Source organism: Aythya ferina (genome assembly GCF_964211825.1).
Source record: "Aythya ferina genome assembly, chromosome: 1".
NCBI classification, from domain to species: domain Eukaryota; kingdom Metazoa; phylum Chordata; class Aves; order Anseriformes; family Anatidae; genus Aythya; species Aythya ferina.
Window position 1 is genome coordinate 97,686,867 of NC_140296.1, and position 17,805 is coordinate 97,704,671.

At 36.9% G+C, this 17,805-nt stretch overlaps 1 protein-coding gene across 3 annotated transcripts in view; it reads left to right on the plus strand.

Moving 5' to 3' along the window:
• Nucleotides 1-17,805, plus strand: part of USP25 (ubiquitin specific peptidase 25) — a 93,447-nt gene that overhangs the window by 32,330 nt on the left and 43,312 nt on the right. For all 3 annotated transcript variants that reach the window (XM_084516730.1, XM_084516728.1, XM_084516729.1), the window contains exon 5: nucleotides 5,787-5,949. In XM_084516730.1, coding sequence (XP_084372856.1) covers nucleotides 5,787-5,949 — 163 coding nt within the window. The remainder of the gene's footprint in view (nucleotides 1-5,786; nucleotides 5,950-17,805) is intronic.

Genomic DNA, 17,805 nt, shown 5'->3' on the forward strand with positions numbered 1-17,805 from the left:
GTGTGGGCTAGGAGTTAATAGTATGTTTCATGTTGATGTATTTGTTTAAATGTTGAGGAAGTGGAAAGAGATAGAGGATATATGGTCATATTTAAATAGGACCTAAAATTAAAAGTTTCTCTTTTGTATCAAGTAAAAAGCAATGAAATTAAAAGCTTAAAAATTATCTATCCTGTTTATTTTTATACTTCTCATTTTATAGTAACATTTTCTTACCTCTGTGATAAGGCTGAGACTGGGGGAGGGGGTGGTGATGCTATGACTTGAGTATACTAAGAGCAGCTGCTATATTTTAGCTGATTAAGTATGTTATTAACATATTTAATGAGTAGGATTTATAAACATTGCTTGAAGTTAACTTCTTGGTTTAAAATTTTACGAACTTAACTTCCACAGCTTGGGGGTGATAAGAGTCTGTAAGTTAACCTTGATCAGATTTTACAATACCTTTCTATAGTGCATATTTATATGTAAATATAAATACAATTAAGAAATATTTGAAATATATTTATATTTGAAATATAAATATAATTAAGAAATATTTGCAATAAGCCTGGGTGTAGAGCTGTGCGGGAGTGGTTTTGCTTTTTTCATCTTTGGCTGTCCTTGTTCTGGGGAAGAATGGCAATGGTTTGATCCTTGGATTGGAAGGTGAAATACTGCCTGCTTGTAAAAAAAAAAAAAAATAAAATACATAAAATATTTATACTTTAGATGGTAGAGATTTATCACAATAATTCTTTAATTCTTTTCCTTAGTGCACTGTATTTCGCAGATGTAATAGCTTAATCCATTTAAGTCCAATTTTAAGAATATGGCCAGAATTACTTTATCCAAAGTAATTGTCTTTTTCCTTTTGAAAACCAAATGTACTACTATTTGTGAGAATCAACATTCCAACAAAGTGTGCCCCCCCAGTCTTTATGGGAAAATAAAGACACATCTAGTTATTTGCATTCAGCATAGTATATTTTAGGAAAGAAAGGTGGGGTGAGAGAGAGATTTAGATTCTTAATAGTTGGAACAGGATATGTGTGTATTCAAGATTATCATATAAGTTCCCTCCAATTTTAGTTCAGAAGTTCAGCTCTTGTGTATTCCTTTTGAAGGACAGAGTCATCATAATTACAGAGCTGTGATTTAGGGAGCCACTCAGAAATATGGGCCTATGTCTGGTGTCTGGATAGGAAAGCCTCCCCACCCCCCTGTCTTTTTTTTTTTTATTTCCTCCCCAGGCTTTTGACTGCTTTTGCTGCATTTGCTTCTTGTGAGCCTTGAAGCTCTAGGTTTGTTCTGTAGCCTTTGATTTTTAACTTCTCAGACTGAAAAGCTCATTTTAATCTTACCCGTTTAGCTCATAACTAAATATTTTATATAAATGATTGTGTAACTTTTTCTGGTTGCAGAAGACGGTGAAGTAGTATGCCACTTTTTTCCATATGTAACACGTACAACAGCATGTAACACTGGTAATATACAGAGAAAAACGGTATTTTTTTTTAATGAAACTGTTAGGTATATTTGATGGCAAAATTGCACACAACTGGCATGGCCAATTTAAGAGCTTGTTGCTACCAATAGGGGTATGGCATACCCTCTGTAATACATCTTCTATGCTTACTGTAGTATTCTTTGGAGCATTTGTTGCACCAGTCTAGTTCCAAAGCCATACAAGAATATTCAGGAACAGATCCAAAGCATGTCATGGCACAAGAAAAAGGATGGGACTTCATTTTTGAATGGAGAAGACTGAGAATCCTGGGATTTTGGCATTGAAGTATTAGATGAACTCAGTTACATATCAAGATATGCCCTGAGTTGATGGCAAATCATGTCTGAGTTGTACAAATACAGGAATTGCAGAATTCTTTCTCTGAGCCATTCAGTCAGCTTCTTGAAGGGCAGGACTTCAGACTATTAAAAAAATACTTTGTAGCTAACACCCTGTAGAAGAATGTTGGCATTCCAATAGGAATCACAGTATCTGTATAGGACTTCTAACAACAAGTGGAGCAGTGTGATTGTAAACAGGTCAAGCTGCACCCATTTACTATTGTTTTTCTAAGTTAAATAAGAAGCAGAAATCAAATAGGAACTCAGAGGTAAATACATTCAGGATGGAATCTTGCATTTTTAATCATGTAGGACTTGTGCATATTTAAATAATCTTTGGTGCGGAGGTAATTTTTTCCAAAGGTATCCATACTAGTTTGGAATCTAACTTGCAGTGATTTTGTTATGGTTTCCAAGGGAGCATTAATGGAATATCTTGACTTGTATAATTAATGTTGTAATGCATGTAGAATTTGTCTTCCTGAATGTAATTGCCTTGTGCTGCTTAACGGGGACAGATCTGATTACTACGTAGGTATTAAGAAGAGTGCAGCTGGAATATCCAACTGTCCAAATGGAGCATCTTGTACATGGCATGTTGAAAACTTTTTACTGTTCCCTCTTTAAATCTCCAAGGGAAATTTGTATGTTCAGTACATTTACTAATAGGAAAAATCTTCTCCCAGCTGTATAATTTTTCATGGATTGAATGGGAATGAGGCTGGCCAGAGAGGGCTTCACTGGGGAAGCTAGCACAATGACTAAAGGGAGAAATTAGCTGACAGGAACGTTGTACCTAGAGTAGTGGCCATGTTAAAATGAAAGCCATGAGTGGCCATGTTAAAATAAGTGCATAAGGAAGTGCACAACCCATGGGCACTTTTATTTATTTATTTTTACATGGTCATTGAACCTGTTGGGGACTGTGCACTGTGGTTAAGCATTGTCTGTGTGGATAGAAGGTGAAACTGGGGAGAGATGTAGGTTTACTCCTGGCCAGCCATAAGGCAGTCACAGTATGAAGACCTTTTCTTGTTTTGTTTTTTTTTGCTGAGTAGCCTGCCAAAGTGGGCTTTCCTTCAGCATGTTTAGTGGGCTTCCTCAAAATAGTTTGGCTGCACTTTCATGCTGCAGGTTCGTTTTGCCCTGTTTTGCTGTTGTTTTTTTTTTTTTTTTTTTTTTTCTTTTTCTGATTAGCCCCATGCAAGCAGCTCTGAAAAGCTGCTTAACTATGCCCAGCTTGCTGTTGCAAGAAATAAAACACTGCTTTCAAGTCCCATTGCCAAATCTGGCATTAAATAACTCTCATTTAAAAGTTACCCTCTGAACAAGATTCCAAAACTTGGAGGTGGGGAAGGCTTTGGTCTCATGAGGCTAGAGACATGCCATGCGCTGCACATAGCTGATGGTTTTGCTGCTAGCGACAGCTGCTGTGGGCTCTGATGGTCACAAAGAGGGTATTTTAGCTGCTTATTCAGGGTTGCTAAGTTCTCGTACTAACTTTCTGAAAAGATACTCATTTTGTTCAAGAACAATGCATAGATGGGCAGGGTACTTTGTCAAGGTAGTATCACAAAGCAGGACTTTGTTGTTTGGGTTGCAGTGAATGTTAACAGAAGAGGCATTATTGATACACTGGAAAATACATTTATATAACTTTTGAGCTAATCACTAGATTCTAGTTTAATGTGCTCACTTTTTTTTCAGTTTGCATCACAACTATCATTGTGGCTGAAAATGAATTTGGCATACAGAATGTACATGTTCTCTCTGAGGAGAAATCATGATTTTTTCCTTATTTTTACTTACAACATTAAGTTCTGAGAATCAAATACATCAATCAATACAGACATGAAAACTGATCTGAGGTGGAGCTAGAAATGAGGAAATGTCTCAATTGCTTAAAAAAAAGGAAACACAAAAACATAATAAAAAATTTACTATGCAATTAAATTGATAAATGACCTTATTCTTAAGGTCTGTAAACAGTTTTGATTTGAGAATATATATTTTCTGAACTTGAATCTTGAAATATCTTGAAATATTCTTGAGGTCGGAGAAAAAAAAAAAAAGTTTGTTTGTTTCCATGAAATGAAAGTAGTATGGAGTGGGTGCTGTCTTGTTACAAAATTATTCTAAATTCATTTCAGTCTGTCAGTCTTCTAGTCAGTTTTAAAGATCCCTTCAGTTTAGTTTAAACGAGTTTAGATAAATCTTCCTGAAGGATAAATCATTTAAAATAAGTATAACATTTATTTTGAATTGATTTTAGTGTCCTCATCAAATCACTTTTATTTTCAATGCAGAGATGCACTGTACTTACAACGCTTTTGAAGGATTGTGTCAGGGAGAAGGGAGAAGAATCTAAGTGATTTGTTACATTTTGGGCTTTATCAGTCAAAAACTAAATATCAGAATCAATACTAGTCATCAAAATTTAATCAATACTAAATATCAGTCAATACTAGTCCCAAGGAAACGCCGAGTTTGAAATTCTGCCAAGTTTTATTGATACAGAGTTGGTGTTTATACCAAATGGGCTCTTAAATTCTAAAATTTTCTTTTTTTCAGTATACATAGCGATAACAAATGAATATGTTCCCCAAATCATTTGATGTACTGCACACATAAAGTTTCATAATTTTACTATGTCTTATAACATACCCCTTGCTAATTTCAGAAGAGCATAGTTCAAAACAATAAACAAACAAAAACCAAAACCAACCAAACAAACAAAAAAGAAGAGGAAGCTGGGGAATATATTGTGTGCTTTTTTTCTCTGCTACTTTGTTAGTTTTTTTAAAAATAATTATTTATTTTGAATAAGGTATTCAAATTTTGTCCTTTAGGAACCCCATTTATAGACCAGCATAAACCTGCTCTTCTTTGATGTTTAGTGAACCAAAGGGGGCAATGTTTCAAGCTGCCTAGACCAACCATTTAGATGCTTGTAATGCAGCTCCTGAAATGGTGTGCTTGGTGAACTTAGAAGTTCAACAGCAGCTCAGTCTTTTTGTATAACAGTTGGACTAGATGGTTTTGGGTAGTAGCAGTTATACACATGCCAGGCAACTTAGTTTATTAGTTAGAGACATTGCTTTATGACCTGGCTGTATCCATCACTGCCTTTCTATTTAGAATATGAAGCTACCACAAATTACCTTTAAGGTGTGCTTTGTCACCAGGCTAAGGATATGTGCTGACATAAAAATACCATATTAAGTGAAGCTTGAGCTTGGGAACATAACACTTACCAGATCATACTGTCATGTGAAATGTGGACGTTTGGCAAAGATAATGTAGGAAAAGTTTCCTGCAAAGAGTAAGGTTATTGATGCATACAATTAACTTGTTTGATGCCATTCTAAAAAATGTGGGGAGATACGTTTCTGTGGTTCATAAAGTAATTACTTCCTATGTAACACAGTTAGTACCATGTTATAAGATGCAAAAAAAAAAAGGAGGGAAATTAAAAAAGTTTGCCCGTTTTTGAAATTTACCTAGATAGCTTTTGTTTCCTATTAGTAAAATAAATATTGGTGGTGTTGGGTTTTATGTACCAATAAAATTGGTACATTGGCATTTGTAGATGGAAGTGCTACACTAATAGTGCTGCCTAAAAGTTCTTCTTGTCCATCATATTTGAATCTAGTTCTTAAATAATTAATGACTTATAGACATGGTTATCATATTTATAGCTCTTATAGGAGGTTCACTCACTGATATTCTTTTCCAAAAGGTAACAGAATTACTGTAATGTAACTAACTGTAAAATGGCGTCTTGTTTTTGAAGATACATTATTGCATGTAAATCCACTTTAAAACCGAGTTCAGCAGCAATAAGTTATCAAATGATGCAATTAAAATGTCTGATTTGGTAACTGAAAGTGTTTTATGTCTTTTTTTTTTTTTTCCTTTGGCTTACTTTTTTCCCCTTCCTTCTATTCCCAAAGAGTTCTAGAAGCCAGTATTGCAGAAAATAAAGCAAGTTTAAAGAGGACGCATCCAGAGGTATGGAGTGACTCTCCAAACCCTTATGATCGAAAACGGCAAGACAACTGTCCAGTAGGATTAAAGAATGTTGGAAACACGTGCTGGTTCAGTGCTGTCATTCAGGTAAGCACCATCTTTCATTAGCTCTGAATGTTCTTCATTTTATTTAATGCGAGGTAAGTTATCTTAAGTGGTAAGATGTCTGTTTCCCTGGAAGTTTAGGGCATTGAATGAAACATGTTTGAGTTACTTTATTTACTACTGCAAATTTTAACTTGGCTCATCTATGTACCTGAAGATTATAAAGTACTAAAGCTAACTAAGTGAAGCTTCAAAATAGTGTCCTTTTCTTGGTGTTGAAGATGAGTGGAGTCTCTGATGATCCTGAGTGCCTGCAGCTCATGCTGACATCAGTGATGATTATGGATGCATAGAAACATGTGAAAATTGGATTAGGGATGAGAAATAGACTTTTTGTATTAAAAGAAATGTGCGAATGAGTGGAAGGCAGTGGCTGACTACGTAGGTAAAGGAAACAAGACATCCTCAGTCATGGAGTGCTCACGAGAATAGCTACGTGGGGGTACATAGCTGAGTAGGGCAAAAGAAGAAATAACTGATAGAGAATAAACCTTAAGAAGCTGGAAAGCAAAGGTGATATGAAGGTCAAAGTGAAAGATACGGATAAAGTTGCATCTGTTTTAGACTGTTACTTATTACAGGCAGTATGTGTGCTCTTAGTCCGTTTTTGTGTATATACAGCTGATTGCTGACTTGTAATAATTGTTCAGCTCTACCTATATGTAGTATTCCTATTTCATTTAACTAGAAACCACCTTTTTTTTTTTTTTTTTTTTTTTTTGATAGAGTTAGTAGGAAAATGAGTACAGATTCTGCAACTTGTCTGGTGGAATCTAATGTTCTACTCTCATTCATTGTATAATTTTGAATCCATCTCTTAAAAGTTTGTTAGTTGTGACTGTTAAATCTGTATGTGTTTCTGTAGTTACCTTCAAAATCATCCAAACCCATAAATAACTGTGGCTAAATCTGGAATATGGTAGGATTTTTTAAAATATATTTTAAAATTTATTTACAAGAAGCAAATTCAGTATATTGTAACTTTTCATAGTCTGCAATTTTCAGAGGGATAAAATATTTAATACCCATTTTCAGCACATTACTGTCAGGTTGAAGCACTTCAGATAAAAAAATATTGTTACTTTCATAATGATCAGTGTTATACTTTGGCAAAGTCCATGTAGATCAATGTTCTGCCTAGCAATTTCCAAAAATGGATGCTTGCAGAGAATACAGAGTAAGTATACACGATACTGCTCTGTTTAAAAAACACTCCCAAGTTTTCAACTACTTTTATCTCGGGGCAGTGGTTCTTGATTGTTTGCAGCTTTAGTTGGTAATCCCCACTATACTTCTCTTTTATGCCCTCATCTCCCTTGAACCTTGCCATCTTCTTCTGTTCACGGGGTCCTTTGTGTAGGGGTTCCATAGTTCTGCTTCCTGTTGCGTGAAAAATCACCTCAGTTTTGTTTTTGAATCTGACTCCCACTGGCTTTTTCTGGTAGCTTTCATGTCAACTGGTTGACAAGTCAGTTAAAAGTTGGTTGCTGTTACATTTCTGTAGACTTCTGTCATGTTTCTCTTTCTATAAGTTGGTGGTGTCTTTTTTCCAAGCTGACTACTGAGTCATATAGACTTATATGGCTTATATAGAACCTGATCTCACCTCTGATCAGCTTCCTTGTCATTCTCCAGATCTTTTCTATCTCAATTAGCTTTTTAGTTGAAGAACCAGAAAAGTTCTTAAAGTGTGGGTGAGCAATGAGTTAATGGAGTGGTGCAATGGACAGATAAAGGCTTTTCAAGAATGAAAAGCAGGGATAGTGAGGCAGGACTTTACCTTCCTTGTGAAAAAGCAGTTCAAATGTATGCAGTGCTCGTGTGGGAGGGATGATGAATTTGTTAAGATGAGAGTTTGTTGGTCACGATCAGAGAGGCTCATAAAGATGACATTATGTTTAGTCTGTTGTGGACCACCTGACCTGGATCAGGATGTGAAGAAAGCAATTAAAGGCAAGGAAGATCTGTAAGTAGAGGTGGACTACTCAGGAGGAATTTGGAAACATTGCCCAGGCATGAAAGGATGGTGTTATAAAAGCTGAGGTGGGGTTAATGCTTGCAGAGGGTGCCTATGGTAATAAGAAGAGCTTTTGTTCCAGTACTAGTAATAAAAAGCCAAAGAAGAAGAACCTGGGTCTGGTGCTGAGCAGAGCAGGTGATTTTGTGGTAGGAGGTTCATATGAGGTTGAGGTACTTAGTGCTTGCTCTGCCTCGGTCTTCAGAAACGAGGTCTCCCAGACCCCTGTGCCTCCCCTGTGGGAGAGGAGCTCTGAGCTGTGGGTGAGGATTGAGTCAGTGGTTACTGGAGGCAACTGGACCCGTATTAAGTCCATGGGACCCACTGAGCTCCATGCAGTGGAACTGAGAGAAGAGGGCCAAGTCCTAGCAAGGCTGCTGTCTGTCATCGTTAAAAGTTCACTGGGAATCAGAGAGGCTTCTGATAACTGGAGAAAGGCCAAAGCATCAACCTGCAGAGCTATGGGACTGTTGGACTCAGCTGACTGCTGAGAAGTTGGATTAATGCTTTGCACAGCAGTGCATGTTGGGAGGACCTCATGAAATTCAACAAGGCCAAGTGCAAGGTCCTGCACCTGGTTCGGGTCAATCCCACACATCAGTGTAGTCTTGGTGATGAATGAATTTAGAGCAGTCCTGTAGAGAAGGACTTGGGTTACTGGTGGATGAAATACTTGACATGTGCCAGCAACGTGCTCTGGTAGCCCAGAAATTGTATCCCGGGCTGCATCAAAAGAAGTGTGACCAGCAGGTTGAAGGAGGTGAAGAATCTCTCTCTACTCTGCTCTAGTGAGATCCCACCTGGAGCACGGCGTTTAGATCTCGGGCCCCTAGCACAAGTGAGACATGGACCTGTTGAAGCAAGTAGTGAGAAGAGACACAAAAATGACCAGAGTGCTGGAAAGCCTTTCCTCCTATGAAGAAAGGCTGAGAGGGCTGTGGGGGGGAGTGGGTTAGCCTAGAGAAGAAAAGGCTCTGGTGAGACCTCATTGCAGCCTTGCAATACATAAAGAGGGGCTATAAGAAAGATGGGGAAGGTCTTTATCAGGAACTGTAGTGATAGGACAAGGGGTAACGGTTTTAAACTAAAAAAGGGTAGATTTAGATTAGATACTCGGAAGAAATTGTTTTCTATGGGGGTGGTGAGGCACTGGCACAGGCTGCCCAGAGAAGCTGTGGATGCCCCATCCCTGGAGGTGTTTGAGGTCAGGCTGGGTGGGGCTTTGGGCAACCTGGTCTAGTGGGAGGTGTCTCTGCCCACGGCAGGGGATTGGAACTGTATGGTCTTTAAGTCCCCTTCCAACCCAAACCATTCTATGGCTCTGTGATAGAGAATGGGTTTATGTATAGGTAAGAGAGATTCAGTCTAGATTTAAGGAGCACTCTGCTCATAAGGACAGGCAGGCAGTGGAGGAGGCTGCCCAGAGAGGCTGTGCAGGCTCTGCTGAACCTCAGAGGCTTTCAGGAGCTGCCTGGACAAAGCACTGAGTAGCTTGGCTTATCTCACAGGTGACGCTGCTTAGAGCAGGAGGTTAGATGTCCATCAGTCCCATTTGAGCTGAATTACCTTGTGATTCTACAGTCATGTTTTTTGTTACATTGTCATTCTTTCTTAATTATTTTATTCTGTTTTTGGCTACTTGCATTGACTAGATGTTTTCATGGAACTACCTGTCAAAAACTCTAAGTCTTACTTGAATAATTATAGCTTTCAGCCCATCATTTTCTATGAATTTTAGGATTGTTTTCCACCATGTACCTCACTATACATTTACCCGTATTGAAATTTACTACCTTACTATATAATGACTCAGTGCTACATGATCCTTCTGTCAGTTCATCATTGCCAGCTCTTGTTTTTACCACATTGCATGTCTCTGTACTGAGCAGGCTTGGTCATCTTGATACTTGATCCCTTTTCTAGATTCTTTCAGAATATGCTCACCAGCATAGACTGCAGCATGGACTAAGAGAATTTGCAGTAACCTACCTTCAGATTGGACCAGACTACTTACTCCTGCCCTCCTTCTCTTTTTAGTTAGCCCTTTATCTGTGCCTGGACCTTCAATCTTACCTCGTGGCTGTGTTGTTCACATTTTTTATTGAATCACTTCTTCAGAAATCATTCTGAAATCCCAGTAGGTTGTATAAATTAGATTGCTGTTGTACTTTTTTTTTTTTTAAGGCAGGATTTACTTAGGTGCAGGTAATACTTCAGATAATGGAATGGAAACACTTCTGTATTTGTTCTCTGTACCACCTCCCTTGCCACCTAACCGAGGTGGTATCTTCATGGGCCTCTAAGCATGTACTAAACTGTCATGTTTGAATAAGTTTGAATTTTCTGTTTTTCAGAGATCTTTTGACGTTTTTCTTTTTCCCTCTCTTTTCCTTTCCCTGTTCCCTCACATGCATAGCTCTTTTTCCAATAGCAGAAACGTTTTCTTGGTGCCAGTATAGAGGAACATTTTATCTCCATAAAGCTCTTTGTAGAGGTAATATGACTTGGCATTTTACCTTCTCAGTTGTGTAATCAGATTTTTACATTCTATAACAGTTCCAAATGTCAGGACTACTGATTTTAGGTGCATTTGTATTTTTGTAAAATATATATATTTTTAATTCATGAGGACTGCAAATTCTTTAATAAATGTTTTCAAGGGAATTTTAATTTTATGTCGTTAATCATAGAGATAAGGACAGCGGCTAGGGAATGTAAAAATGCTAGACCTATGATCTCATGTTATTTATACCCAGCATGCAACATTATACTTTGAAAGAGGATTATAAAGAGGACTAGCTAGTTCTTATGGTCATCACCCATATTATGTGAAAATATGTGGCATTTGGAATTATAATGTTTTGACCCTAAAAGATAGTTAACCTTCTGTATTTAGGTCTATAGAATGTAATTCAAGTAAACCACTGAAAGATTTATAACTTCAGTTGGTTGAAAATTTAGGTTATTAATATTGTCTGCCAGCCAGAAAGACTTATGTTTCAAACAACCACCCCAGGAAATTTAATGCATGTTAATTTAGAGCATTAGCTAATACCATATTTATTTTTCCACAGGGCAGATTGACTCCTTGGGTTGCATTGACTATGTAGAAGTATTTTCAAGCTTTCTTTAGGAGTCTTTTGAAACTTGACACATCACATAGGTCAACAATATCTAAATGTTAACTAATGTCAGTCACAATGATATATTGTGTAATATAATCTAAAAGCTAAATTGCATAGAAAGGAAAAAAAAATCTTTCTATTTAAGGTGTGCTTGTTTAAAAAGTATCATTTTGACATTTTGCAATGTATATTGTTTTTTATAGCTACCAATTAGCTGACTTAGTCAAATGCCATCATCAATGGCTTTGTTGTATTTACATTAAGAGCATGAAATTCCTTAAAATACATTTGTAGTGAATGACAGCAACCACAAGCCTCAAACATGTCTAGAAACACAAATATTGTCCTTTAATCTCTATTTGTGTATTAGAGCATTTGTGCATACACACATGGAAGTCATCACCTTTTGTAGGGGAAGAGGGAAGTCTTTCTTCAGATAGCTCCAGAACAAAGATTTGTTTTTAGCAGTTACATTCAGTATCACTAGAATTAGCAATGATACTTTTCCTTAATGTAACTTTCAAAACCTGTCCTGCTGTTGAAGACTGAGTTTAGAAAGGAGTCCCCAAGAAAATATGTCAAAACAAAACTGTATTAAAACATGTTCACTTCTTCCTTATCTGCCAAGAGACTTATCAAGTCCCTTAACAGTTTTCCCCTCCTTTTGAGCTTTCAGTAAGCTCAACTTTTTGAAAGGAGTTCACCCATACATGATTTTGCTACTGCTTAGGTAACTTTTATGGAGGTATCTCTAAATCTTAAGGTTTTAGTTGATTTCTAGAATTGTTTGTTTGTTTTAATTCTCATTATTGTAACTGCATATATCTGAACTTGAAATAGATCCTAAGATATCAAGGTCTTTAAAGAAACAAAACACGAATATACTGCTTTTCTTCTCCTAGATTTCAGTGGTTCCTTTTTAAAAAAGTAGCCTCACATTTACTTTTAAGAGTTTATAGTCTGCACCTTGAGTCTGAAAGGGGTTTATTAATAATATGTTTATTAAGCCTGTGAAGTGTTTCTTCTTTGTCATGCTGAGCATGAATTAATTGTCTGCAGGACTTAAGATGTAGAATGCGTATAACTCACAGGGCACGTGCACTACTGAGCCTCTTGGAATTGTCTGTAGGCTTACTTGTGCATGTTGTCTCCAAGGTCTTTTACTTTTAAACATCGTGCAAGAATATCTTTCTGATGTTGAAGTAGGATTTTAGTTGTGTGCAAGCAATGTTTACCCCTTGAAAAAGGTGTCAAGGGAGGGAGTGCGAGTAGCTGGCCATTCAGTGAATGCCATCCAGTCAGCGCACTAAGACATGTTCTGATGGAAGGAAGAAAGAGTGTGTATGGGATCACATGAAAACTGCACTGTAAATGCTGTTCTATTTCTGCCTCCAAGTCCCATACCTAAAGTACTAGACGCAGTGTTTATCTGGGACTCATGACTTCCTGAGTGTTTATCTGGATGGTAGTTCCCCATTCAAGCAAATGCATTATCCCAACAGGACAGATGGAGTTTGGCATCTCCATAGGCTTTTCTATGTGAGTCTGTAGGAGTCTGGTCAGTCACTGAAAGCCAAGACTTTTTCTTTTGTTTTCTCCCTGAAAGTGCATAGCTTTCAGAACAAAGAATTAACAAGCTAGTCTTATAATTCTCTGTGGTTGCTTTTAATTTCAGGGTCCCTAATACCATTTCTGGTATTCTACTCTTTTTGTGCTTAGAAGAAACCTTCTTTCTTTCCTTATTTCAATATATTTGGAGCTAGGATCTTACTTGATCTGAAGCTTTTAGTTCTAGAAAGCCAGCTTGATTGGTGAGAATCAAGCAAATGTTTTCTTCCCAGTTGTCGGCTCAGCTATTGTTCTTCCATCTTTGAAGCAGTTTTCTGCAAGAAGCTAATTTCTGAATTGTTTTGTTTTTCCTGTTTGTCAAGTTGAATGAAAGGGATTGTGATGGATGATGTGGCCAGTATGTTAATAGCAAAATGCCTTTTATTATGTAAAAGAGTTGCATATATGTACATTGTACATGATTCTCTTGCTTCCCTGGGCATGTAAATGGAAGGCTTGGTGTTGAAGAACTTCTGGTGTCAATCTCTGAGTTATTAAGTTAAAAGTCACTGACAGAATATTTTCTCTCCACTGTTTTTTCTGTGGAACAGTCTGAGCTGGGGGTGGGTGAGGAATGTGATATAAACTGTTCGGTAGGGCTTCATAGGCAGGGGAATAAGGATGTTGGAAATCTAGGTTCTCTTTCCCTCCTTCCATTACTTCCTCTCTTAACCTACTGAGTAAAGATCTACCTGTCGCTTCCAAGTTCAGACGTGCTGTGATCTTTTCTGTTGGGATATTCCTTTCCTTCTTTTCGTTCTTCTCTGTTGTCTCCAAGTTCCTCTGGTTCTTTGTGATTTTTCAAACTTACTTTATATTTAGTGGTGTATAATGTGAAATTTCTTTTGTGAAGGGTTGGAAATCTTTAATGGATGATGGCTTTAACTTTGACTAATAACATGATTGTTCATTTAATTAAAGGATACAGAATAAATGCGTTGAGCTGTGATCTTATGTGCAATTTCTAGGTTCAGAAGGGCATAAAGCCATGAAATTGCTTAGGTGTATTGTTTACTTGTGCATTTAATCAAGAACTTGAGAACTGTAACCATATAAGGAAATCTTGGCTGTTATTTTATGTCTTAACATAATTTTTTCTTGCTTAAAGCAAGTAACAGAGGAGTGGTTGAATGGCATTTTTTAATATGTGCCAAGACACGAATATAAGATGAGTTCTTCTGGAAGTATCTCAGATCATGCTTATCTGTCTTCTGAATTACAGTAATGTTCTGAGTTTGTTGCTATAAATGAGTAAACGTTCTCTAAATACAGGCTGGTAATACCATGGTGAGCTGCTGTTTACTTAAAATGTCAACTTAACCCAAGTCTGCTGGAGTTCTTAAGTTAGTTTGACTTTCTAGATCAAACAGTATGAAAGCTGTTCTCCATCTTTTTCCATGTTACACCTAAGCCTTCTAGAAAAAACAAACCACAACAGCTCAAAACTGCATTTTATACTTGAGTTTTCAGCAGTTTGGAATGCTGAATTGTTGATTGTTTATGAGTAAGAATGTGCTTTGTGAGATGCTTTCCAAAGCTTTTAAGATCTGTGATTGAATCTCTCTGTGACTTTGAAAACACTAAATGTTTTCTGGACTCCACTGTACATGTGGAGTTGTTCTGCACAAATTCAACCACGAGGTAGTGTCATATCTGTCTGTAGGAGTTTTGCTTCCAAGAAGGATAGAGAAAAAACTCTCATACCTATAATTTCACAAGTATAGGAACAGGAACTTGCTAAAGTCCTAGCTTTTAAGGTCCTTTCTTATTTCGTTTGTTCTTTGTCACTCTGTGCAGGTTTCTAAAGAATGTGAGGATTTTTAGGAAAGCTTTTGATTGTGCCAAGTTCTCAGTGAATGAAAAAAGCAATATCAGAATGATGCTCTGGATAACTTCCTCGTTTTATCATGGTCTTTTTCTTTAAAAGGTGGAAGGCAATACACAGGGCCATTATTCAGGAGGAAAATATATTTAAAATTTTTAGTAATTTTTAACATTAATTATTTTCTACACTGTAATAAAATGTGTTTAATTTATATGCAAAAGCAAGTAAGTATAGCACTCAAATTCATTTTAGCTTAAGGATTATAGGAAGGATTCTTGTCTGTGTTTTACTGCTATGTGATGTATGTATTGGCTTAAATATAGGTCTGATGAGCACATTTAATACCCGTCATTAGTCTCTGTTCTGATAAACAGGATTTACCACTTACTGTGAATAAGACACACACAAGTGGAGCAGCAAGCAGCTCCAGAGTAAGTTACAGGGATGGAAAGCAGCATAGTGCGTAAGTTGGTGCAGTGGTAACAAACAAGCTGCTTCGTGAACTCCTGTAGTCAAAAGAGTAGGTTCAAGAACATGAACCAAAAGGTAAAGTACATCGTTGAATAGAAAAGGTGGGGAAGGCCTTAGAGACGAGTGAGAAGCAATTCTTCCGAGTTAGTGGTATAGAATCCAAAAGACTTGAAATTTGGAGAGAAGTGAAGTTATTTCCTGGTGAAATTGCATGTGTTCTTGCAATATTGAGCTCTGCTAAACACTAATATTCAATCCACAGTTTGTGAGAGTGTTAAGACACCAATAGTCATTAGTGTAGTAGGATTACTTTTTTTTTGGAACCCTTAGCACTTTATTAGCACTAGTTAAAAAACTTGAAGTTAGTAATGCTACTGACAAGAGTATATGCTCATATGTGCAGGTTAGCATATAGGGTTCTGCTTTTTCTTTGATTTATATTATTGGCACGAATGAAAAATTAACCCTAAAAACGGCCAATCTTCCCCACTAACAGTAGCTCTGTGTACACCAGAGTTGTTTATAAAGTGAAGTAAGAACATAAATTTGTCATGTTAGCAGAGGCAGACTCTTCTAAATAATATATTTAATGACATAGGCAGAATTCTATTTATGCTCTTTATTTTCAGAACAGTAATGTATTAATTCTTTAAGATTGCTCTATGCTTGCTATACAGACTGAAGGTAGATATGGTCTCTGCTTTGTGGCTTTAAACTCTGAATAAATATAATATTGGAAATGCACAAAGGGCCCATGGTGGCTAAATGTCATCTCGGCAAATAGCTGTTTTGGGGTGTTAATGCATATATAAGCTTTTGACTTGCACAAGATCATGTTTTGGCTACATGCCAATACCTGAAGGGATTCATTTAAGAGCTTTGCAGAAACGCGTGTTTCTCTTCCCCCCTGCCTAATAATTGCTTTTTAAGCTGTACTAACAAGATACCTTTCAATTTTGGTTTCTAACCAAATTAAATCCTTGCTAAATTTTCTTTGCCAAAATTCAAGTTTATAATTTTCTCTTGTTAAATCTCATGCCTTGGCACTAATTGAGACAAATTTTCTTGCTAGTATTTGCTGCAGACACATTGCTATTGTTATGCACACGTACACTATTGGTGGCATTCTTACTCATTTTTAAATCAGTTCATTCTGGTGAAAGTAGCATGCCCCAGGAATGGAAATTGCACAGCTTTTTCTTGTGGTTGTGTTAAGACAAACCTCAATGCTGACCACGTTTCACAAAAGCCAATGTTCCAGCTGCCTGCCTATAGGTATGGCCTATTTTTGTTGGCTAAGCTTTAATAACCACGGTTTTTCTTGCTTATCACCTTAGGAAGTTTCATTTTTCTACAGCCATTACAACATTGGTCAAATGTATTCATTCTACTTAAACATCATTGTCATTTTATGTGAAATGAGAAATGTTTTTGGCATCTTATAGCCTGTTTTAGAATTAGTAGCCTGAATTGCTTTAATACAAGCTTCATAGAACAATTTGAAAGCCCTTCCTTACTTCTGAGTTTAATCTTTGCAAATTGAATAGAAAGATGGCTGTGTTTGTTGTATTACAAGATTGTGTTCTTCATGTAAACTTTAGAAAGGTAATCAATATTAAAAATTCACCAGCTATGGCTCAAAAATACTTGCTTCTTTGACCTGGACAGTGGAAACATACGCAATTGCTAGTCTATTTCTTTTTACATCTGTTGCTGAAACAGCTGTTTTTAGTGCCCTGTGCTTACATATCTTCAAGAATCCATCAAAGAGTGTCTGTCCAAAGCTATATGCAACAGCTTGATAGGTTATCTTTCATCTGGATGTAAAAGTACTGTTTCCTACTCTCCAAGTATGGTTGATGTCAGTACCTTTACTATTTTGGGACTCCGTTGGCAGCTGGTAATGATCTGAGTTGCATGCTAAGCTTTTATGGATTTAATGTGATGACTAATTTACATTCTTACAGTGTTAATGCAGCATCACAGTACTTGAATATTAAGAATTATTACTTTATTCAGCCAAACTAATTCCAAGGCCCTTGTTTTGATAATCCTAGATACTAAGAGGGGAAAAGGGTTAGGCAGGATGTTTAAAGTGAAACTAAGGCTACTTATATTCTGAAACTGGTGTCTGTCTATGTAACTAAGGTAGACATTACTTGGAAAATTGAACGTTTTTGATAGCTTACATTCTTGAAGCTACACCTCTAAATAGTTCTCTCTAGCATGACAGAAAATATCTATATTACCACCTGTTCTGGGGGAAAGCCTCAAAAAGTCTATTGTCATTCAGCATTGTTAGAACTCCCTAAACTGACAATGTATCTTTTTTTTTGTTTGCTTGTTTATTCTCATTTTCTGTTATGCTCTCGTTCTGTCCCTAACTGAAGCAGTAGCAGAAAGGCATTCTGAAAATCTGTTCATTTTCATGGTAATTAGAATTGGTATCTCTTACTACTACTGTGATTCCCTTTCCTAGCAGTGGTGTTAATCTGTCCACTTGGTAAGCAGGTGTTAAGCTAATAGGAAAATAAAACAGTAAAAATTAATCATTTGCTGTCAGCTTAATGAGCTGAGAGGACAAGCATTGTGCAGGAAGTGGAAGCAGAGGTAGACTACTGAGGAGGAGTTTGGAAACACTGCCCAGGCATGAAAGGATGGTGTTAGGAAAGTGAAAATTTACCTGGGATTAATGCTTGCAGAGGATGCCTATGGTAATAAGAAGAACTTTTGTTCCTATACTGGTAATAAAAAGCCAAAGAAGGACCTGGGTCTAGCTCTGAGCTGTGGGT